Consider the following 24,591-nt stretch of genomic DNA (forward strand, 5'->3'; position numbering starts at 1 on the left):
CAATTTTTTCTCCCATGAACAGCAACAACAGAATAAACCAAAACAGTATGAATCAAATACAGACAAGGGGATTTAAAAGTTACAAAATGGCCAGATCAACTGAATCATGGTTTCACTCACAACATTGAGGGATGGTAAATGTACAACAAATGGAGAGTGACAGTTGTAGATGTCTAAAAATTGTTACTTCAAGTAGACTGAGGGTGAAATGAAGAGTACATTTATATAAAATGACCATAAATAAAGATGAGGCATACAGCATACAGTGGATCATTTCTTCTACAACAAACTCTGAACTTTAAACTGATGTCATCCATTTACAATCAGAAAATGGTGTAACTACACTAATCTGGTAGCTTAAGTTTAAAGTCACCACTGAAACAACCTCTGTATTATTCATTCAAGTTACCTTAATGTATATGTTTAATAAGCATTATACTTGAAATTTATGTCTATCTTTCACAACATCTGCTCAATTCTACCTATGATTCAGGATTAAAAATTCCATTTCCCTACTATTTGAGAACATCATTCCCAATTATATGTTTCACATGAGAAAAGAAAAACACAGATATCAACAGCACTTTCATTCAACTTAACTGCCTTCAGAAATTATCATCTCTAAATGAGATCTATCATTTTCATTGTGGCAAAAGTATCAGACACAGAACTTCCATAGTGCATGTGCTATTCAATGAAGTCAAAGAGAGATTACCAACTTGTGTATGAATGCAAAGGACAGAAAATACAGTGAATTAATCTTTCTTATTAATAATTGTAACAATAATACAAAAATTTCTATAACACCCTATTCTAGAGCTCTAAGGTGCTTTACAATAAAATGTTTTAAGCAGTAACTTAGTAAATAATAGATTCAAAAAATACTAAAACAAAACTACAAATTAAAATAGCACTTAAAAAGATAAGTTTTAAGGTTGCTCTTAGAAAATGTAAGATTTAAACTACATTTTATATGCTCTGGAAGATTATTCCAAGGTTTAGGGGCACAGACCGAAAAAAGCACAATCACCATAAAATTTTAACCTCGATCTAGGTGTCACTAACGAGTTTGCGGTTGATGATCATCTCTTCTTAAATGTCTCTTCTCAAAAGATGCTCTAAAGGAGCATGTTTTGTTCCACTTACAATGTAAGGTAAAGTAAGACAAAACAAAACATATTACCTCAATAATCTTCTCCACGTTGGTTGGCTGATCACTCATGGAAAGATTTTCTTGCTGTTGGGTAAAAGGAAGAAAATATTCACCCAAACCATTAAATAAATTGAGTTGAAAGATCAGATCATAAAGCAACACTAACTGTTGAGACAAAGAAAGGGGTCTTGACTACAAACACAACACCTAAATTCTGTGAAAATGAAAAAAAAAAAAGAAATTCAGTGGGCACAAAATTCCTCATTAAAATCAGGGAGGAAGACATAAATGAAAAGGAAGTAAATTTGACAGAATTTAAACAGTATCTAGATCACAGAGCCACTGTTATCTGCCTTACAACAGCTGATTTTTAAGTGTTTGTAGACTACCATAAAAGAGCAAAGGTTTTTAAAGGATATCTCAACAGACAATGAATCCTAAAATCATTTCCTAGATAACAGAAAAATACAAAATCCAAGGGGAAAATGAAAATGATAAAAAGAGAAAGTACCCAAGACTATTTCAAAAAAAGGAGGAAGGAAAGGACTTTTTGCATTCAGGGCTACAATGTTCACCTGCAGCCCTTTCAATAAATGACGCCTGAATCACTATTGCTTCAGATCATTGTGTCAACAAAATTCTAATTCCATCTAGAGAATCTCTCTTTCGTCTAATAGAAATTGCCTGTCATGAATGTATCCTGAAGGCACCAGATATAATTAATAAAAGCATTTTAGGTTTTCAGTTTCAGTTTTTTAATATGCCAGGAGTCCTATTAAATGAAAGCTGTGTGCAAACTTTGTATTAATTGACCAAAATAAAACCTTCAAGCATTTGTTTGAAATGTGTTTCTTTCACACATTAAACTTTTGAAAAATACACTTATGCCGCTGCTCAACAGTTTTTAATCAATACCTAGACTTTCTGACTCTTCAATGAGAAATTACCTTCTGCATTATTAATTTAAAACTTTATTACTGGCTTAAGTTTGAAAAAGACAGATCTAATAAAAGGCTACAAGACATATGCATTCAAAAGAAACAAACAGAAATGATACAACTGAGTGACTCTATCTGTGCAATTGTGCCTTGAAATTATTTGGATGCACTAAGAAGAAGAAGAGGGTGTGGCCAAGCTAAAATCAACAAACCATCAAATTTATGATCAAGAAAACCCATTAGAGGCCAGAGTAAAAACAGCAGTCTTCTTCTAAAATGATGGTTTGATATTTTTCTGACAAAGATATTTTCCTGATAGTCAAAGGAAGCTAAAATCACAACACAACCACAGGAAAAATAAAAAACCTGGCACACATTATTTTCATTTAGACTAAAAGGATTTTTTTTTTTGTTTAGTTGAAACAGCCTTCGTTTGTCATCCAGTGTAGTAAAGTAGATTCTAAAATCAGCAAATGTTATATTTAGACATCTGTTATGCAAATCACCACACTCACCCAAGTCAACATCAGACATTTTTGTCTAAAAATTTGCAGAATTACTAACACAATTTATCACAATTAAATGGCTCTGATAGTAGAACTACTACAAAAAGGGAAACAAATGGAATTTGAAATGGAACAAAAAACATCTGTTATAAGAGGAGATGAAGCTCACATATCACAGGAAGCCAAAACAAAATTTTTTCCCCATTAGAATCTAGAGTGTTTTATTGCATAAATATAGGCATATTTCCCTCCAGTTTGTTAGCATTACTGTTCCAAATGTAACACTGACAAAATAAAAAGGACAAGCTTTAACTCTGAAGAGGAAATTTAAACGAAACAGTAGTGCATTGTATCAGACCCCTCTTTCAGTTTCATTTGGAACTCTTGAGTGGTAGGAATGAAACTGGTAATTCAACCAACAATAATACCACCTACAGAAGATAAACAATGGTTCTAAGACTTCCTCAAGCAAAAATAACAGTTCCTGTTCATGCACACCACTGTAGGTTTTTTTGCATTGTGAAATTAAAAAAAAAAAAAAAAAAAAAAAAGGCAAAACACAAGCCACAGTTGTATCAGACACTTCATGTAATTTTTAGACTGTTTGCCAACCTTATCCTTCAAAGTTGATCAAGCTGGCATTAAAGGTTACAGGTCATGAAATAAGTACTCATTTACTGACAGTTTGGCAAAATTATGGCATTAAATTTGAAATTGTGGCAGGAGATCTTGGGGAAGTTATCTCAAGGACTGACAAGGTTAAATACAAAATAAACAGTCATACCTTGACTGAAGACACAGGTAGATTCCTAAGGGGAAAAAAAAGAAGCCAGAGGCAATCAACAAAAATAACCTAAACAAAAATGGGCAAAGGGAAGCAATGCTTTCCCTGCCTCCTGTCGACTAATTAATACACAAAACATGTGCAGGTGGGCTGAGAATTTTAAAAAACATCAACACAGGGAAAACTGTTCATACTTAACATAAAGAACCACACATATTTTTCTATGTTAACCATTTAACTCCCAGAAGTGATGAACATGCAACTTCTTCCTAAACTATCCAAACATTATCCTGTAAATAGGTAATGAGAATACTCAAACTTCTCAGATAAAAGTTATTATCTCAATCTAACATGAAATTCCCATATTAACTTATTTCAAGTAAATGTGTAGCGGCAAAGGTGAAGACTTAACAATCAGATCTTGGGCATTAAAGGGTTAAGGAAAAATCAAAAACTTTTAACCCTTGGTCTGACTGATTAATAATGATAATAGAAGTGAGTGGAGTCCACTTTGGTCTTTAATCATACGAGTGATTAACAAAATCAGATGTCTGCAAAGCAGGAGTCTGATTTATCAGTTACAAGTATGATTACGGACAGAATTGGACAATGTGAAGTTTTGTTATAATTAGGACAAACAATTAGGACAAACATCTTCAGACAAACATCTTCAGAAAAATATCTCCAGACAAACATCTCCAGACAAACATCTCTAGACAAACATCTCTGGACAAACATCTCTGGACAAACATCTCCGGACAAACATCTCCAGAAGAGACAGTGTCTAAAATAATTATTCCTCTACTTTGGAAATTTCCCAGCTTTTTTTTAGGATCAGTAGTTGTTGCTATGGTTATTGTGCTCAATTCCGTGATTGGTGGATTTGGCTGAGTGAACTTAGTATTACACTGTCAGATTACAACTGTACAGAATGATAAGAGAAAAATAAAGCACCCCTGAATCAAATGTTAAGGTCATGAGAATAAAGGAAATGATTACCCTCTGAATTGTTCAACAAATTCTCCTTGCCAGCACATTAGGAAATGTATAGAGAACAGTATGGAGAATATGCATACTGATGCTAGGTTGTAAAGGGTTAATCATCTTGAGGCTTGCTGCCCTCTTACCTATCAGGCATGGAGAGTTTGATTTTTGGAGGTTTTCCCTTTAAGGCTGCACTTGACTTTTGGCTGTGACTTTTGTGGTGATCACTGTTCAGGTCCTCGGCAAGACTTTTCTCATCCTTTATCCATTTAACTTTGCTGACCAATTTATCCTTTTCTTTTTCCAAGTTTTGCTGAGATTTAATGTTGCCATTAAAAACTGGCTTTATCTCAGTCCTTTTCATCTCAACTGATTTTGTTGGTGTACTGTCTTTGTGAGTTGGTGATTTTAACTGAGACAAACTCTTTTTTGATTCAGCCGTTTTAATAGCCGTGGCTTCCTTTACAGGTGTTAAAGTCTTCTTTGAACTATTTTGTTTCGATACAGCTGCTTCCTTAGGAGTTGGAGACTTCACATTTGAAGGAACTTTCCTTGCATCAGCTGTTTTAGGGGTGATAGCTTCATTACTACGAGTCGGAGATTTGGAAAGTGTTAGAGTTGAGTTCTTGTTGGGAGCAATTGTGTTATTAGACTTTACAAGAGGAGATTTAGTGGCCAAGTGTCCAGTGCCATTTATGACTCCATTGAGTTTGTGGTTCTTGGGAGACAATTTTGCATCTTTGCCTTTATGGCGATCAAAAACAAACTTCTGCCCTTCAACAGGTGTTGGTGGAAGTCTTGGAATTCCAATCAAATGATTGTGATGTTGAAGAACAGGTGCAATGGTGTCATAAGTTCCAAGTGTAGCCTGTTGGTAAAAAAATAATAACATACACCCTTTCAACTCCCAAAAGTGATTAACCTGTGAATTCTCCCAAATATTAACTTACAAAATTCAGTAAACAGGTAATTGGAATACTCAGACTTATCAGGCAGAAGTTGTTATCTTGATCTAACATCAAATTCTTGTACCTCATTTAAAATGAAACATGTGTTACAGCTCAAGGGAAGAATTGACAACAGATCTTGGGAGTTAAGGAGTTAACCAAACACATCATCGCAAATATCACTAAACAAACACTCAGCTTAAAAATAAAATGTAAAAATTTTCATTACCTGGATTTTTTGCTGAAGGGCGTCCTGACCTGATGGCTGAACCTTCATATAAATCAATTATACTTTCTTAGTTCCAAAAAGAGGTACATAATTAAGAGCAATCAAACACCTTTGAACCAAACTTCTAAAATGACATTTTCTTTCCACAAACTTTGCAACCACAGAAGCATCAAAAGTATATGAAAACAACAAGCAATACAAAATGCATTTTCCCCTAAAACACCACTCAAGCAAAAAACAGAGTTCAATTTATGTAGCTTGAAGGAAATGAAGTGATGTTGGTAGTCCACATCATGTACCCTCACATGATCATGAGTAAAAATTTTTCCATATCTGTTCTGGTTATAGTTCAGATTTAGGGACATGGGAAATCTATTTTATCCTATAAATAGCAGTATGATTTCTGTTACAAATTATACAAGTTTTGCTGCAGTTGGCTTTGGATGGTTTCCTGCAGTCTTCAAGAAAGGGCTCTCACATGTACAAACATACATAGAATCTGGACGGAATTAGGAAAGTGGGAAGTGGTGTGAATCAATTTGTGAACAGAGTGACTCTACACAGGCCTTTCACATTCAGAAAGACAAAAAATCTATCAAAACAAAACAATTCACACTACAGAACACACTCATTCATAAATTAATCACTGTTCTGCATACCTTCCTAGGTTCGGCAAATAAAGGGCGGTCACTAGTGTTCTGAAAAGGCAACATAAACACAGTGTAATAACATAATGATTGTCATAGTAAATGTTGATTATGTTACCAATAAGTAACAAGTTATCCAGGGTTATTGAAAATCTTTACAGTGCTCTTTAAAAGTGCAAAGCTGGTTACAAAACTTCTGAGAACCTTGAGTCAAAACAGATTCAAAATTACTATTTCTCTTAGAAATAAAAAATTCATTTTTTTCATTCAATCATCATAATTTCAAAAGCTCCTCGGTATCTTATTGCATTATGACACAATTAAACCAACAGGAAAAAAAATAATGTGCATATTTCAACCTACATTCAAAATAATCTCTGGTTAGCCTAGTGGAATGCGTAACAAGCAAAATAATATCTTCACTATCAGCAAGGGTATTTAGGGAGAGTGCTACCTGTATCTGTATCTTAAGCAACAATTTAATTTTACTGTAAGGAAGCAACTATCTTTCATAACTACACTGTATTCCATTTTAAAACTTCCAGAAAAAAATCCCTGTCTGATCCAATTAGGAGATTACGCAAGTTGACCCTATTTAGAGCGTTACAAGCTGGATGCCTTTTGTCATTTGAAAACAAAAACAAATCATTCTAAATTTAAACTACCATGCTACCAAATTAGAATAAGAGATTCACCATATATCAAATTCAAATAAGTTCACAAAAATATTTGCTACAAAAATCACCTGTTTACTATTTTGCTAGCAAGATATCTAGTCATAATATACAATACTTCTGTAATCAATTCCTTGAAGAAGGAAAAAAACAAGCGAAGGGTCTAGATTCCATAGCTTATAAATTTAACCAAAATAAATTTAAACGTTTGGCTAAATGTGACTATCCCTCCAGCAATTCTTATCATTTACAATGAAATTACTAAGTCTCAGTAAAGAGAGTATTTCCACAAAAACAAGACAGTATTGTCAAACGTGACCACTTGAGTAAAGGAAAGAATATTCATAAGAACCACTTGCATAAAAAGAGTTTAAATCCTGCCCAGACATGAAATAATTTCCTTTGTTTCCTGACTATCCATCTTCCAAAAGTGCAACCTCGATGGATATGAAAGCTTCTGCTTTGTCAAACAGATTCTGATATGGCTAAATCTGACTATCATGCTTACAAACTTATTGCGAAGAATCTCAAAATAACAGCTAAAGTCCATTAACCTATATACAGACTTTGCAAATATCTTTACATCGTGACCATAACTGACATATTAATACGAAGGTGCTGGACCGGTTGACTAGCACTGTTTCTAGATTGTTCCTAATAAATTTCTTCAAAATGTTTGGACACAGCAAAAAAAACCTCACTTACCGAAGCTGACCTCCGTAATTTAGCCCTTTCTCTTTGTGCCTCTTTTCTCTCCCTCTCATGAATAGCTAACCTGGGAACAGATACACAGGTTTAGTCAAATTTAGATCCATTAGTGACAGGTAACATGAAAAGAGCGTGGAATAATCTTCACTTAAAAGGAATGACAAACCCTTGAAGAACAACTGGTGTGTATTGCAGTATTTTTTTTTGGGAATAATCTCTAAAAAAATCACAACATTACAATAGGATTGGCAAAGAGTTACAAAATTTATCATATTCAGAAGTGTCAAATTTCAACTGCAATTCAAATTACTATTTTTGAGCAGACAGGTACTGTTTAAATTAAGGGCAATCAATTTGAAGGATTTCCAAAAATAATTTGTAATACCGGTACCTCAAGTTCACTAGAAATTACACCAGTCTTTTGAGAATCTTCAATCAAACTGACACAAATACAAACTAACAAACAACTGCATCCCACTGCTTTAATGTCTTTAACCCTTTCACTCCCAAGATCTGATTGCTAATTCTCCCCTCTAGCTGCCACACATTTCATTATAACCTAGTTATGAGAATTTGTTGCTATATCAAGACAACAAACTCTACCTGATAAGTTTGTGTATTCTCATTACCTGTTTGCTGGATAAGGTATAGATATTATGGGGAGAAGTTACATGTCAATCACTTCAGGGAGTTTAGGGGTTAAGACTACTTTTTAATGAAAATCCTGAGTTTAAATGGATGAATAAGTTCATTACTTTAGTTACTAGCTTACTAAATGATCCTGTATCAAACTAGTAGATTTAAGATATATCATTATGTGGAATAAAGTGATAAGAAAGTAGATACTTTTCCTGCTTTCAGAAGGGTGGTGCAACAACCAAATTCTTCAAAGATAGGTACAGCCTAGCAAGATTTCAGCTAAAAAAGTGAAGCACAGCTCAAGGTCTAAATAAAAAATGGCTTAAACCATTGAAATTTAGCTGGACAATTCTCCCATGTTTGATGTCTCAATCTAAAGATCAGGAACACTTTAAAAGATAAGATTTTAGAAACCAACATCTTATAATCCAAAAAGGCTTCATTTTTGCACCGAGTAGATCTCCAAGCCAAAATAGTACAAAGTAAAGTATTTGTTATTTTTCAGCATAGACGGAATTCTGCACAAGATTGTGCAATAATCTGATTTCCAACAAAAGCAAATTACACCACAAACAGATAATTAAAACAGAAGATCAAAAAGCTAAATCAGAATCTTGTTTAGCAGCAATTACTGTCTCTATTTTGGTGTCAAATATTCCCAATTGGTCAAGTTTTGGCCACTTTACTGGCACAATCAAAAGGCAACTTCTATTAAAAAAAAAAAAAAAAACTTCATTTAATGACAGATGAAAGACATTTAAAATATTACCTAAGGACCAATGCAAAGAGACACAATGGTTCATTCCATGAACTTATTAACATTTTGCAACAATTCAAAATATTTTTTTGATTACACTAATACTTTAGTCATAATATTATTAACAACTGCGCTAGCAACACATGGAGGAGGGCATGACAACTGGTTTTTAAAACATAAGTGCACCTCACACAATATTGTTTGACATCCTAAAAAAAAAAGGCAACACAGATATTCACATGAAGACAACCAACTGTGCACAATTTCTTTACAGATAACTGATACTCTCATCAATAAATCTTGAGGATGCTACAGGCTTGAAGGAAAAATTCTGAAACAACATTATTCCTGAAGTGTGCATGTCATTTATAAATGTGTTTGGTAATATAAAGGCAATAAAACAGTTAAGGACCAACTACAGAGGACTAAACCTTACAAAGATGGTCAGAGTTGTTTTTGTAACAATGAGGACAATTCCCTTTACACAGATTTAGAAACCTTGGATGATTCCTTGTAAGGGTTTGGACAAACTATTAAGAGGTTTAAATAAAACTAAGTAAAACACAACCATACATGGTTGGGAACAGGAAAGAATAACAAATGACAGACACTTAACTACATTTTTAAGAGAAAGAAATGTACATAACAGCTTCTTTCAATCAAAAACAATTGTTTGGAAACAGATCAGAGCAAGTGGGTGTTTCCAAATAAACTTTTAACTCCTATCAAAATGTTACAGCAAACCAACGGCTGTAGCAGCGGAAGAAGTGATCATCTTCTGACCTTACAAGGTGCATTTCGTTCGATAACTAACGTCCCCCGAGGCGGTGGTTAATATATTGAATAATATTACCACCTTGAAACTAGTAAAAAAAGCTAAGCTAAGCGAAGCGAATATGAAGATGATAGAAGTGAATGTTTGGACAAGCTTTATAAGGCAAACTACCCGCAACACAGCGCTACTACTTGCTGGCAAATAATCAATGAAACGCAAATCATTTGTGGAAAGATGCAACGCAAGTCCTGTTGTTTACTTAAAATCGGTGTTAACAAAACAAAGAGCCGTGTAAAGTTATGCCCCAACATGACATGAGCCGAATCTCTCGGTTGCCCTAACATATGATTCAGCAATAAAACTAGCATTGCCAGTGTAAGGCACGCGTCCGTCTGACCTGGAAATCCTGTATTAGAAGCCTAAACATCAAGGTCTTTCAATATATAGTACTCTCACACTGCACGATGGAACACATTTCATCTTGGCAGGTATGATACAGATGTTGATTTTCAAGTAACGCTGACTTCTGATTAAGTGCGGTTTCAGTATATTTGTCAGAAAGAAAAGATTTCCATACCCAAACTCGGGAAGTTTAGAATAATTGATTATGAATCGATTGTAGCTAGTAATAAGCCGTACATTTCCTGCCACCGCATGCAATAAATAAAGTGAACGAACCATAGCAAATGTTCACACACGTTGATCTAGGAGCCGTTTCCAAAATTTCGTACATACCTAAATATCGACAATAGATCCCAAGAACACTTTAGTGGGAAGTCTGAAGTCTTGTAACTCGAATACCACGCCATCTGTCGCCAGTCTTTTTTTTAAAGACGAATCATACAAAAAAAAAAACGCCAAAAAAGCGAACCCTTTGTACAGTAGAAGAATTCTTAGAAAAGGGGATTGATCTATTTTTGACCTTTTTCTAATATAATCGAGAATATGAAGCATAAGATCACTGAAAAAAGACCTAGGATTTGCTTGGTTATATGCAGTCATCGAATAAAATGGAAAAACGATTTACAATGAGCAAAATGATCGAATGTACCTGGTTTATTTATCACGGACGTGCGAATAAACTAGAATCAATTCCTACGGCAAAATCATTATTACCTCAATAAAGCAATAAAGAAAAGGGAACAGTCCGAAAAAAAAACATATTAAACTAGACTTGGCTTCGTGTAATGCTTAAAAAAATTATCAGGTAAACTCTTGGAAATTCATCAATAACCAGAAAATCTCCTGTCCCCCTCTATGTAACCTTGCGATATGAAATTACAGACGATGAAATGAACTCCCGAAGGAAAATGTCTCGAATTGATATTAGGCCTAAAGAATATAAATTGCTTCAAATCGCGAGCGAAAACGCCACAAACAAAAGACTTTAACCCTTTAAATCGTGAGCAATACTACGATCGGTACTCATTGTTTAGAATAGAACATATCGGTTTAACGACTTACGAGAATAATTTCCAAAGACGTGACGTTCCAAATGTCGAGAATTACGACAATGCCTTGGCATAATTCGAAACCGTAAAATGACGCCGTGATCTTGGGACAATTAAAAAACAAAAACGCGGTCGTAGATCGGCCTGTTACTCTTACTTATTGTACAAAACGTTGCGATAATTATGTGCCAGAAGAAACTTAGAAGAAGTAGTAATAAAGTACGGAAGCTTGCTCGACCTTTTGCATAAACTCTATGGGGGCGGCAAAATGAACACGGAATGGAACTCAACCTTTGTATAGACAGATCACCAAAACTTTTATCTTTCTTCGGTCACATCGTAAAACTGAGATTTCTTAGACTACAAATGTTGTTTTCCAGACAAAATCATGATGAGGTTCTGCCACAACATCGTCAACAAACTATAGTCTTTTCGATGCGCCATCTTGATGAACATTTACTTGCTACCACATAACGAAATAAAAGCTCAAATCCCTCTGAGGAACTTACCCAGACGACATTCCCCTAGAATGAAGACCAGTGCTTCTCAGATCAGTCTCAAGTCGACTCATAACACGAAAAATCTCCGTAGAATATAGGAAAAGGCAGGAACTGTAGTGCCCAATATATTAGGAGATTTCGCCACTCTCCGAAAGAACATCAACAATTGAGTTGTCGAAAGGCGAAGATTGACTAGACGCGAAGAACCAGCACTTATGCGGTGAAGGGAAGAGGTGACTCCTCACACAATTCGAGAGGAAGTTAGCGTATTTTGAAGCCTCGCTTTTCTAACCCTACATATTCGATTCCCCACTAAACAAAAACTAACCAGTTTAGGATCCGCTAAGAATCCGGAGGTTTCGGGCAGCTGTGTGACGCACAATTTACACCCCACGTGACGCATATGGCTTTCTCATTGGTCAAGCACCTGCCATTCAACCAGCCAAAGGAGACACAACCGGAAATGGGGCTTCCCTGCTTCCCTCATTCGACGCGAAAGGTACACAGGACCGGATATCCCAAAAACTCAATTTTCGCGGATTTCGCGTGAGAGTTCGCGAGACAAAGGAAAATCACAAAACCTATTTATAACTGAGTGACTGAGCGCTTGGAGTGAAGCTTGCCAATCCGTGTTTAACGGCGCGACTCAAATCTACAATCAACATCTAATTTCGCTAATTGTGCTGACGACGACAGAAATTTATCATTGTTTGATGAATGGCTCGTTAACTTTAATTCGGGGAAAAAAATAATCTAAACAGCAAACTTATTTGTCATGTCGTCGTCACAGCACACTTAACTCACACCCACTTGTGTAAGCATATTGGAATAACTTCCTCAGCAGTCTCTACGATAATGTTGTAATAAAAATTACTTTACATCAGAACAGAGACAATATTGTGGCCTAATTAATTGTTAAAATATGAATGTGATGATAACACGAGAGATTTAATCTGAAGTACTGTAAATAATGACTTGGATATAGACTGATCTGCTACTGATGCTTATACGAAAAAAGTGTGTCGTGACTCATTTATTATATACTAAGTACAGGATAGTAGATTTATAAAGAGTCTTAACGTAAGAAAATTGTGATGACATGAAAATTGTTATGATAAAGAATGATCGAATCAGTTTGAGCGGAAAACATTGGTTCTGTTTTAAACCAAGGTGGATCGAAGGCTCTTTTAATTGATAAAAACGTATTGGAAATTTGATTTGCTGTCAGGCTCAGAGACTGAAACAAACCACAATTGTTGACTAGATTCTTCCTCACTCTCTCGCCCACCCTCTCTATCTAACTTCCTCTTCCACCAATTAAGTCAATTCGTAATTTTTCTAGGAATATGGGTCTGAATGTTCCATAAAGTTTGTCCAGGATTGAAATATGATCGTAATTCAAATCCACAAAGTAAATTTTCAAATCGGGCCGTGATTTTTCAAGTTTGTGGATTATCTCCCTTACAACCTTTTCCCTTCCTCAATCTGGATGGTTCTTTCACATTGATTTGTTATGACTTCCTATGATAATAATTTAAGTTTGCTTCTTTTTTCGGAAAATAATAATTCTAGGATTATTATCGAAGTATCGACGCATACTGACACAATTGTTAACAATAGCGATATAATGTCAAAACAGCAAATATTCATTGAGTTATGGAAACCATTCGTTAACCTGCGATCAAGCGAAAAAAGAATACCTGATCGCAGGTTAACTATTGGTCAGGTTCGTCGACCGAAGTGTTGCCTTGGCTTTGCGGACCGGATGGACCCCAAACCTTAGTCTCGTTAATGATATGAAACAGTAAATACATCCGTTGTTTTGATTGTGCGTTTATCTGCCATCAGCTGTTTATAGTCTGGCGCAAGCTTTACAAAAGTCATCAAGAGTGGTTAAGTTCAATTCTCGAAAAAAATAAAAACAAATATCAAACACTCCTGATCTCAATTATTCAATATTCCCACTTCAATAAAAAGGTTGACCGAAATACTACCGTGTTAACGCGCTTGTAGGGGTCAAATAGACACAGTCGGCTGAATCAGTCATTCCTTGCCGTCTTTTTCAGGATTATTCTCTCTGTGTGAGGGCCAAGATTGACTGAGGGACCTAGTAAAAAGGAACAGCTGAGCTGATTTCACTCCATAACTGAACAGAGAAGAAAGAGGTGAAACTGGACAAATTGTGCGGTAAATCGAAGGGGGCAAACAGCCATGTTGTTACCCTCATGGATGATTAAGGCTTTTATTCGATGTCTATTATTTTTGGAGGTTCCAGTTCATTTGTTTTAAAAACTACAAAGCTGTGAAGAAACCTCTGAGTATTTACTCAATCGACGAATGCCTGCTCCAGTTTTTTGCTTGTCTTGTATTAAAAAGCGTCAATATCTCTCGCGAAAACCATTTTCCGCTTCAGCTCAGTTCAACGGGACAAAAATACAGAACTATTTCATTGTTCGATTGAAAGCAGGTCTACGTGATCGAAGGAAAACTACATATCTACATACTCACCTGTAAAAAAAAATTGGACGACTCTTGACTTGCTTATGAACTGCTGGAAAAATTTACATGCGTATGTACGTGTTTGAATCTTCACTTTGAGGTACGTGCCGTAGATGTCTTGAACGAGGTCCAAACTCAAACCACATAGAAATCTGATATTTCAATAACATACTCCAGTGTTTGTCTGCATTCTAATTTGCATTACAAAACGATTGCTGTGTAACCTTTGACTTCAAATCCTGCTAACGGCTGCTAGTTAAATTAAGAGATTTTCAAGCCCACCAAAAGTAATAATATTCGTTTCCCGAATACATCCGGATCTCATTCACGTTTTGTGAAAGGCCATCACCGGTTCCCGCTCAGAGGAGACCAACTAAGGACTGGTTTTTCTATCTGATTCGTGGACGTTTGGTTAATTTTTTCAAGTCACGTTTGAATATAAGTGGTCGATAAAGGATGAAAGACTACTGGAATTTTATTTCTTTTAATGAGATGCTTGTCGCTAGTATTACCATAATCTATAGACACAGCATGGAGCATTATTAAAGCACGTCCTGCTCTTAAATTCTCATCCTTCTTTAACTAGGAAGTTGTCACAGTTTGTTGCCGTTTGGGGTTTTTTCTGTCTAAATTAGCGGAAACAGAGTTCTTGACGACAGTCCAATATGGCATATATTGTAACAAATCCCTATGTTAAAAAATCGATGTTACTATGTTACATTCGACATTATATTGCCTGTGTAGCAGAGAATGAGTTCCAATTAGGTACAATATTCAACCGCTGTTCAAGAAAGGAGCCCACGACCTTCCAGATATTATTAAGACCTGCAGCATAGCTCTGTAGTATTACAATGAGTGGCTAGTGCCAGTGCCCAGCCAGTCATTTGAAGGGCTGAAAAACAGGTGAATGTCTTTTATAGTGTTTGTTTTTTTCTATTGGTATGCAAGTTTTTTTGTTTGTTGCCGTGGGTTTCGTTGTTGTTTTAGGGGTAGCCAGTTGAAGTCAGCTCAAAATCTTCGATCACCATCGCAACTGAATTGCATAGATATAAATAAAGGTATTTGAAATTAATTAAGAAAATCCTAGAGCGATTTAGTTTGGGAATGATAACCCTTTCACCCCTAAGATCCAAATGTTAATTCTTCGCGATGTTTTTCATACATTTCTCGTAATATAAGCTTTGAGAATTTGATTTTAAATCAAGACAGCATCTTTCAAATGAATTTTTTTAATTTCTTAAGACCTTTCTGCTTGGTATTGTACTGGTATCGTATGGAGAAATGTTTGTTTGGACTTTCCCGGAAGTGCATGAAAATGTAAATCTTTCAAATAAGCGTAGGTCATGATCGTTCCAACTCGAATGAATCGTTGGGTTGTTATAGTATTTAGTAACTTCTGGTCATAACAGATCTACAGGAATTATCGATAGTGTGCATTTGTTCAAGAGACACATTTTTATCATGGACAGACCAACCCAATGATTCGAGGTCATGTGACGCGGGAATAACATACCGATTCTACCATTTTAATCAGGGAGGGGCTTTTCTCCGAATCCCTTTTCGGCCTATGGCGGTTCACTTCCCGTGTTCCTATGTTTTCAAACGCATCTAAGTTTAAGCGTTTCATGGCATTTCGTATGTGTCGGTGATGTGTTCGTATGTGATGCGTTCGTAAATAGGATTTTTAATTGTAATAGGATTATTTTTATAACATTGTCTTTGAAAAGCCCCCTTGGGGAAAGTCAATAAAGTATGTTGTTGTTGTTGTTGTTGTTGTATGTGTCCCCTGATGAAGGCACTAGACAGGAGTGTCGAAACGTTGGGTCTATGAATCGTAACTTCTTCGGTTACATTCATTAAACCTGCAAACCAGAGTAGCGTCAAACTATGTCTGTGTGTCGGTGAATATTGAACAAAGACACCTTCTTTTGCTGAAGCCTGAACTGTAAAGGAAAGGAAACTTGAGACGACGTGAAGTCACAACCGATGTGTAATGAGATAACCAATTTATATCCGAAGAAGACCATTGTAATTAAGAATCATCTTCAAAGTCATAACATATCGTCAAAAAGGAAATTAAATTCTGTTGATTTTAAATATGCAAGTCTTGCAAGTCGCGGGGGTAGATATCTCTAGGAAATATCTGATAGATGTTGGTTCTGAAACTTTCCCCTTCGTCCGATCAAAATGAGTGGTTTCCCCCCACCTAAACCAAATTTCCATTTCTTCGTCCGTCCAGTTATTTCCCTTATTGATAATTGAACTGCACATTTCAAAAAAGAAATGACAGCAAAAATGAAACCATGGATTTGATCAGGAATGAATCAGTCATCAGGTTTAAACTACAGTTTCAGATGACTTCAGTCAACAGAAGACTGAAATTTTTTAAATCGGTGGGATGATCATATCTTCCGCTATAAACCTAAAACCTTAGACCAAGAACGATAAAAAAGAGGAGACTTTAGTTTGTGCGCTTTGCTAAGGGTCTCAATGGGGTGATGGCTTTTACGGCTAACGGTTAATATCTCTCCAATACGGCAACGGAAATATTTTGACAGTTAATTTTTTTGACTAACGGTTAAAATTTGTCATTTTTACTCTTAACGGCTTATTTTTTTTTAGCCGCTTTACGGCTAATGGTTAGCCCTAGCGCGACCGGTGACCTTCCGTAAAGAAATTACCATATTTGTCGGTATTTGATTTGCTTCCCGCTTTCTTTAGGATGTTAAGTCTGTTTCATTATGCTATATTTGTAACAAATATCAATAACTCACCGAAAAAGGCTTTCTGAGCGATCATGTTTTTATTTTGAGATCGAAAGTTCGAGCGAAGACGTCATAACCATTGAGCAGTAAATCAATGACGTCACAAGTGAGACCCAACTGTTGTCACGAAATAAATATTTTGTCTCATTTGACGTCAAAAGTCTTCAACTAAGGTTTAAATCTTGATGTACAAATTTTTTTTCTGTCTTCTCTGTGATCACCTTCTTTAGGAGGCATTTAGGCAAAGCACGGTTAAAGACGCCCAATTATTTGGTTTCACATGATTACGTAATAATACTAATTCACAGTGACTATTTTGGGAAGTTTGAATTTTGCCCCACCCCCCACAGCGAACATAATAATGAAACGGCGCAAGTTTTCAGTGTGATGGAGTCTCCTGGTTCTTACAACCTAGCCATTTTCTATTTTCGTAACTTTGAAGTAGTACGACATAAAAATATCGACTATGGAAGCTATCACTTAATATAAAAAATATAACTCTATTGAATGACACTTTCCTATACTTGATGATTCGAAAAAAATAGGCCTCGTAATTGGATATATTCCGCTAAGGACTACTTAAAGAATACTATTTCCTCTTGATTTTCAGCCAGGGCTAAGTTATTCGGTTGCTTTTAAAATATGTTGGGGGCACTCTTCCGATAATACCATTTTATAACTATCCGAGCGCAAGGGCAGAACCGGGGAATATTGGCCAGATCGAGGTCGCGGTAGTGAGGACCGAGTGTAACAAAGTCTGCCTAAAAACCAGCGAGAACTAATATTTCCTAGTACGACCAGAGCAAACGAAGTTAGTAAATGGTTTAGTATATGGCACTCCAGGACCGAACTTGTTTATTCAGTTGAATTTGCTGACTTTCGAGAACAAAAATACACGGCTTATGACAGTCATTGTAGAAACCGTCCGTTTAGCAAATTCCGGCCGAGTAATTTACCTCAGGAGTACCCTGCCGTCTGATAATAAACTGTAGCAGGATCCGAAGTAAAAATAAAAATAAAAATAAAAAAGAAGAAAAAGAAAATCAAAGAAATATTGAATGAGGATCGGGGAGGCCGTCGGCCTGTAGCTTCCATCTCTGAATGTGATTGAAATGTTTCTCATTCAATTTCCTAATTACCGAAAAAAAATTTTTTTTGAATGGCAGGGTCATTATTTTTAGATATGAAACTACTACTAACTTGGCACATTCACATCCGTTTAACGTTGAACTTCAGTTTGTTGCAAGCGACCAGCCGGAAATTTTGTATGTATTGTAATAGCTGATACTATCGTATTTTTAGCAGATCTTTTTCGCTTTCTTTGAGGAGTGCTCTTTAAACTGTCAAAAATCTTGTTGCAGACAAATTGTTGAGACAGCGTAATTCATGATCAACCCTCTCACTCTTCAAAACTAAAGAAAAATCCTCCGCGCTATCTGTTTTATGTTTCTTGTGATTTAAGCTTTTAAAATTTGGTGTTGATTACAGCATTATTTCCTAGCAGGAGCCCATGAACGAAAATGGGCTCCTGCTAGCTCCTAGTTAATGTCTTTAGTTCTTCTCGTCACATTTTGCTTGAACCTGTATTGCTATGGTATGAGTTTGGCTTTTTCTGGGATTGAAAAAGGTTGATATGACTTATTTTGGTCATTATGTTTGGGACGAGTCGGTATCCGATAGCGCTGATGGAAAAATGCTGGAGAAGAAAATAAAACTTATGTTGCGTTTGATTGTCGAGTGGTATTTATAGATCCCATTGCAAAGAGTTAAAGGGACCTTAAAAGTCCCAGCTCAAAAATTTGGGTCGCCGTTGCGACACCGACCTTGTCCACACAGGTCATCCTCAAAAAGTCTTGTTAGAACAAAAGTTGTATGTGTAATTTCACTTCACGCGACGTGTGTGGGAACTTGAACCCCAGACCAATTTAATGAAACGTAAAAGGTGTTAAAAGGAATGGGATAGCTCAAAACACAAGACTACTAAAATTATACGCGCTAAATTACTGTGATGAGACTGTAAACTATGCAAAGAAATGGCCTAAAAAATTTGCGCATGCGCAAATTACTACTTCATACACCAGTGTTTTCATTTATAATGGCAGTCCATCCTGTAAAGTCCTCCCCTTGTACTCTGTTAGCGAAGACTGATCCCCACTCCCTGAAAAACCATGTAATTCACCCCTTCCCCAAAAAAAGAGCGAAAAATCACCCAAACCCCCAAGCTATAAGTGGAGACAGTTCCCTTTGATACTATGAGAACTTTCTTTTAAAATTGGCGACTACCACATCTGTTTATCTGAAAGGTGACCCTAAGGCATTGATTCAGTCTCCTAGCAAAACCAGGAGAAAAGCGGAAAACAGACTTGATAGACAGCAGCTTGTGAATTCCGACAAAATTTTTGTTTGTTTGTCGTTTGATGTCGCTGCTTTCTAAAATTGTAACCACCAAAAAAATTACTTGTAAGAGCTCGAGGAAAAATTGTGCAAACAAAATAAAATTGAAACAAACCAGTTTTTCTTTCCAAACAGCTCCACCTCTACTTGCGTGCGCTACGTTATCAAGGAGGTCGAGGAACTCAGAAAACCTCAGTTGGTCGACAGAAATGGACGCTAAATGTTGAGCAAGATAATGGGTTTCATGTTTCTTCTCATGAATATAAAACAGCTTCCTGAATATTCAAAAGCTGTGAATTTTAAAAATTGGCAAGCTTGCATTTCGATCGTCTTAACCGGTCGCATAACAACCACTTAAACAGGAAATTGGTTTTTTTGTTTTTGTTTTGTTTTTAAATATATAAACATATGCCGCTTATAATTCACCTGCAATACACGAAGTCTCTTGATCTCGGACTAGTACAAAACTGAAGCTGGTGGCTGTGCATCACGTCGTATTTTCGAAGAAATTTAATATATCTTGCGTCCAGTGGCCATTTTTAAGAACTCCACCCTTAGCAAATAGGTTATATCAAATGACAAAACATATGTTGTCAAGTGATATCTTCTGGTTTTGCACCCAACTTCAGTTTGATATTTAATACTCATGCTTCTAAATAGGAGCACATGTTGATGTCTTTACTCTAGACTACAAGAAGTCCCTCTTTTTTTGGCAAATCCGCCAAGCAAGTCAAAAATATCATCTGAAAAAAAAAATTATAGTAGCGCGCCGCGCGGACGCCTCGTGCAACTTACTCCCAGAGTTACGAGTGGCGCCCTAGCGGACATACTTTTTTTTTTTGCTAACTTTCTCGAACTCGCGCTTAAAGTTCAAATTGTTTGGTGTCGATAACATTGTGCTGACAGGAATAAAAGGGTGAGCTGAGCAAGATCATTTGGTTATGATTTTAAATTTTTGCAAGGCGCTTATGCGAGATTATTTTCTTACTTTTACCAGGTTTACAGTGTTCAGATCATTTCATCTTCTTTGTCTCGCTTCGAATAACAGTCTTGTAAACTTTGGTTTGTAACATTTGCTCACTTTATCGTAACGAACACCTTCTCAAGCTACCGCTTAACCCTTTCACTCCCACAAGTGACCAAGAGAGAATTTCTCCTTACAGTGTCAATACAATATCAAGCAGGCGGGTGATGAGAATAGAGAAGAATATCAATCATAGGATTATAAGTTGATCCAATACCAAATTCTCTGAACTAACATCATAAGAATTGTATGGTAGATACTAAGAAGAATTACTAATTAGATCTTGGGAGTGAAAGGGTTAAAAACCAGCCACTGCGCTTCTCAGTGCAGTTGTTTCAAAAGTTCATAACGAAGCTACAACGGTTCAAAATAAGACGGTGGTAAACACCCCCGAGGCAACAATTTTGATAAATTATTTTTCTCAGCGTTCTCTTCGGGCAACCAGCCAGAAGATTGTTAGAAATCCTTGTGAAACTCAAACATCACAGAGAGCTGTGTTTATGAAGAAAATATATGTATAATTTCTATCTAGCCCTTTCCCAGCCCCCTAAAAATTTTTCCATCCCCGAGAGGAGTCTTCTCGGCAGACCTTCGTCCTGTTGATTGACCTTACGCAAAAGAGCTGCAAAGCCATATTTGTCCCAAGTCCTTTCCCTTCCTCCTTCCGGAGGAAGAAGTTTTGAGAAGTTGCTGTCTAGCAACACCGTCGTTCTAGACAATGAAGTAACGCTAGTGCTCTAAAGCTTAATCTGAATTAAAAAATTAATTGCAATGGAGAATTTCTTGATGAAAGTTGTCTTAACCTTTCCACAGGCTTACCTTGTGGGCGCATAATCAATAGATCTGGCTATGTCAAACATGTTGCAAGGTGTTTTGATCCATAATCGTGTGTGACACGTTTACTTAGCTGTTGGAATACTGTCTTTTTAGCAGAATCTCTAATTCATTTAAACTCTAACTTATCATTGAAAATGAAGGTATTTCTGGCAAAATTTGACACAGTGAGAGATAAAACTTCTTTGTGGCAAATTATAACCTATTCAATACTGTAACAAACAAGAAAGGATTGAAAGGAAAAGGTTTTATTTTGATTACTGAAAAGGGACAAAAAGTACAACAAACCTTGCAGAAATTAATTAATGAATTCATTTTTACAAGATTGAAAAAAAGCAATGTTTTATGATAACTATTTTTGCATAAAGCTAAATGCTGCTCGCATAACAAGAGGACCACCAGTAATGAAGGAGATATACTTCACCTTTAGCGACCATACCTAAAACACAAGATTAATGAAAAATTGTTTCACTTTTGTGTTTGAATAACAAGTACTACAGTGCTTTCACTCCAATGATTGTATTGGCAATTCTTCCTTTGGATTACTTGATGTCGCCTTGTAAATCAGTTAGAAGAAATTGGTGTTATATCAAGGTGACACCTTCCAGCATATTAACCCATCTTTTCTTTTCAACTGTTATAATGTTTATTTCTTATATTGCGCAGTCTAACATGCGATGATATGATCGAGTGCGCATTACAACACTAAAATCCACCCAACTCAACCCAGGGGAGGACATCCATCACACAGTAATCTCGTGCGTGGGAAATTAACGTCTCCTACCCCAAACCCTGCAGGAGACGGGACCTCCGGCTTAACGTCTTATCCGAGAAGACGAAGCAAGGCCACAACGTAGTGCCCCATCCAGGACTCGAACCCGGGCCGTCCGACCCAGAGTCCAGCGCTCTGACCACTGGGCCACTCACGCCTCACGGGCCACTCACGCCTCACGAATTACGCCTCACGCCTCTGTTTGTTGAACAATATTATGAAATCATCACTCAAAGATAATTAAGTGTTAAATAACAATTCTGTACTTTAAAAAGATTGTTTCATTTTTGTTGAATAGCAAAGAAACTGATTTTAACAATTTCAATAACTTCCATTCAGCCAGAACTTATTCCCGTTTCCTTGGCATGGGGCAACTGTGAGTATCACTACTCTCCCCTGGATGGGAAGTTAGTCCATCACAACATTACCCATATTTCATCAGGCTTCCCTAAAAATGTAGCAGAAGCCATTTAAACTCCTGGCTGGAGAAGGGAGTCCAGTGTACTGAACACTAGACCACTGTGTCTCCCATACTATGGTAATTTGTATTTCAGGAAGTAGATTAACCCTTCAACTCCCGTGAGTGACCAAGACAGAATTTCTCCTCACAATATTAATACAATATCAACTGGATAAGTGATGAGAATAAAGAAAAAAAAAACAATTTGAAGATAATTAGTTGATCCAATACTAAATTCTCTGAACTGACATTATTAGAATTGTATGGTTGATAGTAAAGAGAATTCCCTTTCATTTTAGCATAGTAAAAGCATAATAGAAAAAACTTGGATGACATCATAGAAAGAAAAAGGATTTTTTTCTCTCAGTTTTTTAGATTCTGGCAACATGAGATCACTTACTTTTGGAATTCCCATTCCCTGTTATCCAGAGGACAAACTTGACGAGTCTTTAACCAGCGAGAGATGCAGTGGAAGTGGAAAGCATGCTGCAGAAGAAAATACAAGGAGAAAACTGAAATGGCATAGGTGACTACATTATTCTTGTCCAATATTTCATTTCATAGGCATTGCAAGATACAAACTTCTCAACATACATATCTAAAGAAAAAAAACAGCAGCATTTCCAGCCATTATTAGCTCATTTTCATTGTTTTATTTCTCAGTAAATGGATCAAGACAGGGAGAACTGCCGTAGATCCTTGCATTTCTATGGCCTCAGCTATGAGTAAATAAGGTTTTGTTATTGAAATAAAGGTATTGTAAATAACAATGATGTAAATAGTGCGATTTAAATCATAATCAACATAGATTAAGATGAATTTAATTAACACAGGTGCATTGCTAATTTCCTTTAATTCACTAAGGTAGCTTGTAAACAGTGCCTATCATTTTTCTTTGTCCCATGCTTGTGACAAGACAAAAAAACATCATTCTCTATTTCTTTACTGAGCTCAAAACTTACCATCTCTCTTATTTCTAACTACAAACATTATGCTATTGACATTGCTGATCCTAGCAGTATGCAGGGCACGTGTCATATGAACTTTGTAACAGACCTCGCTCACCATGGAGTCTCTGTGGCTTAGTGGTAGAGCATCAGAGTGCGAAATCCAAAGGTCTGAGGTTCAATTCCTCATGGGGACTCAGAATTTTTTCTTTGTCCTACACTCATGACAAGATGAAAAAAACATCATTCTCCAATGCCTATCATTACACTTACATTACAAACACCCCATGCAACTGTGCACTCTTCACTTGTTGCAGAAGCCTGGTTTGCTTGGCATTCGATACCTGAAATAAAAGCAATGCAGGAAATCGATATGGCATATAGCACATGTCCAAGGACTGTTTTTAAATAATACAGTTGCAGAGTATTTTTCCTTCCAAGTGTCTCATCTTTAATTTTCTGGGTTCCTGTTGGTTGCTATTCAGTAGCTAGACTGTAGTACACTGACTTCTTTAACTACTTCTCTGGGGAAAAAGAAAGAACAATATAAAAACTGTATCATATACATAGAGTTTTAGGTTTTTGTACTAATACAGCCGTTTTCAAGCAGTCAAAACTGCCATTCCGGTACAGTCGCATCTAAACTTTTCAGAACTATCGCAAATGCAGTCAAGGAATTAAAAGTTTTTGACTAAATATGGACAGAAGACAATCAATTAATAAAAGACACAAGTTGTACCCTTATTCTGACAGACTGATGACATCCACGTTACAACAATTATCGTTTAACTGTTTCACCATGACTTACATAGATCCATTATATGATTTCTACAGATGGCGCAGTTATCAACCACAATATCTGGAAAATGAAACAAATTTGTTTCTTAAGTAACAATTGAACCGATTTTCAGGACTTTTGGAGAAAAAAGTGTACGACTTACCCCAAGCCCAAAGAGCAACGGCATTCCACTAAAAGAAATAGAAAGAAAGAATCACTTTTAATCCACAGAATGTCCACAGAAACTGATACGACTGAAAATAATGATCAGGAAATTTAGTTACCTTCTTAACTTCGAACCTTTTCTTGTTGGAACCTGAAGATGTCGATGAAACTGCAGGGGAGTCGACTTCCATTCTTTCGGATTCCGCCATTTTTGCTGAAATTGGCTATTTTCCGTAATGCGCAAGCCCACTATTGTATCCT

At 36.3% G+C, this 24,591-nt stretch overlaps 2 protein-coding genes and 1 long non-coding RNA gene across 5 annotated transcripts in view; 1 reads left to right on the forward strand and 2 right to left on the reverse strand.

Moving 5' to 3' along the window:
* LOC113677935 (uncharacterized) overlaps positions 1 to 14,360 on the reverse strand; it is a 27,243-nt gene extending 12,883 nt beyond the window's left edge. The window contains exons 1-8 of one of the 3 annotated variants that reach the window (XM_089192368.1): positions 14,201 to 14,360; positions 13,687 to 13,799; positions 7,568 to 7,637; positions 6,201 to 6,239; positions 5,542 to 5,583; positions 4,509 to 5,233; positions 3,382 to 3,406; positions 1,184 to 1,237 (exon numbers count right to left, since the gene is read on the reverse strand). In XM_089192368.1, coding sequence (XP_089048494.1) covers positions 1,184 to 1,237; positions 3,382 to 3,406; positions 4,509 to 5,233; positions 5,542 to 5,583; positions 6,201 to 6,239; positions 7,568 to 7,637; positions 13,687 to 13,739 — 1,008 coding nt within the window. In that variant the 5' untranslated portion in view covers positions 13,740 to 13,799; positions 14,201 to 14,360. Of the gene's footprint in view, positions 1 to 1,183; positions 1,238 to 3,381; positions 3,407 to 4,508; positions 5,234 to 5,541; positions 5,584 to 6,200; positions 6,240 to 7,567; positions 7,638 to 11,701; positions 12,080 to 13,686; positions 13,817 to 14,200 lie in introns of those variants that run through there. The other 2 variants (XM_027194798.2, XM_027194797.2) reach the window with 2 other exon arrangements.
* On the forward strand, positions 10,092 to 22,945 carry LOC149035143 (uncharacterized). The gene is made up of 3 exons (XR_016182550.1): positions 10,092 to 10,229; positions 13,759 to 14,291; positions 22,808 to 22,945. It is a non-coding gene; the product is annotated as an uncharacterized LOC149035143 (long non-coding RNA).
* On the reverse strand, positions 21,441 to 24,580 carry LOC113677930 (E3 ubiquitin-protein ligase RBX1). The gene is made up of 6 exons (XM_027194792.2): positions 24,450 to 24,580; positions 24,329 to 24,356; positions 24,196 to 24,246; positions 23,661 to 23,731; positions 22,841 to 22,926; positions 21,441 to 21,647 (listed from the first exon to the last, which is right to left on the reverse strand). The coding sequence occupies exons 1-6, from the start codon at positions 24,537 to 24,539 to the stop codon at positions 21,635 to 21,637; spliced, it is 339 nt and encodes a 112-aa protein (XP_027050593.1). The 5' UTR covers positions 24,540 to 24,580; the 3' UTR covers positions 21,441 to 21,634.
* Positions 24,581 to 24,591: the final 11 nt, after the last annotated feature.

This window comes from Pocillopora damicornis, chromosome 13 (assembly GCF_964200805.1).
Source record: "Pocillopora damicornis chromosome 13, jaPocDami1.2, whole genome shotgun sequence".
Lineage (NCBI taxonomy): Eukaryota > Metazoa > Cnidaria > Anthozoa > Scleractinia > Pocilloporidae > Pocillopora > Pocillopora damicornis.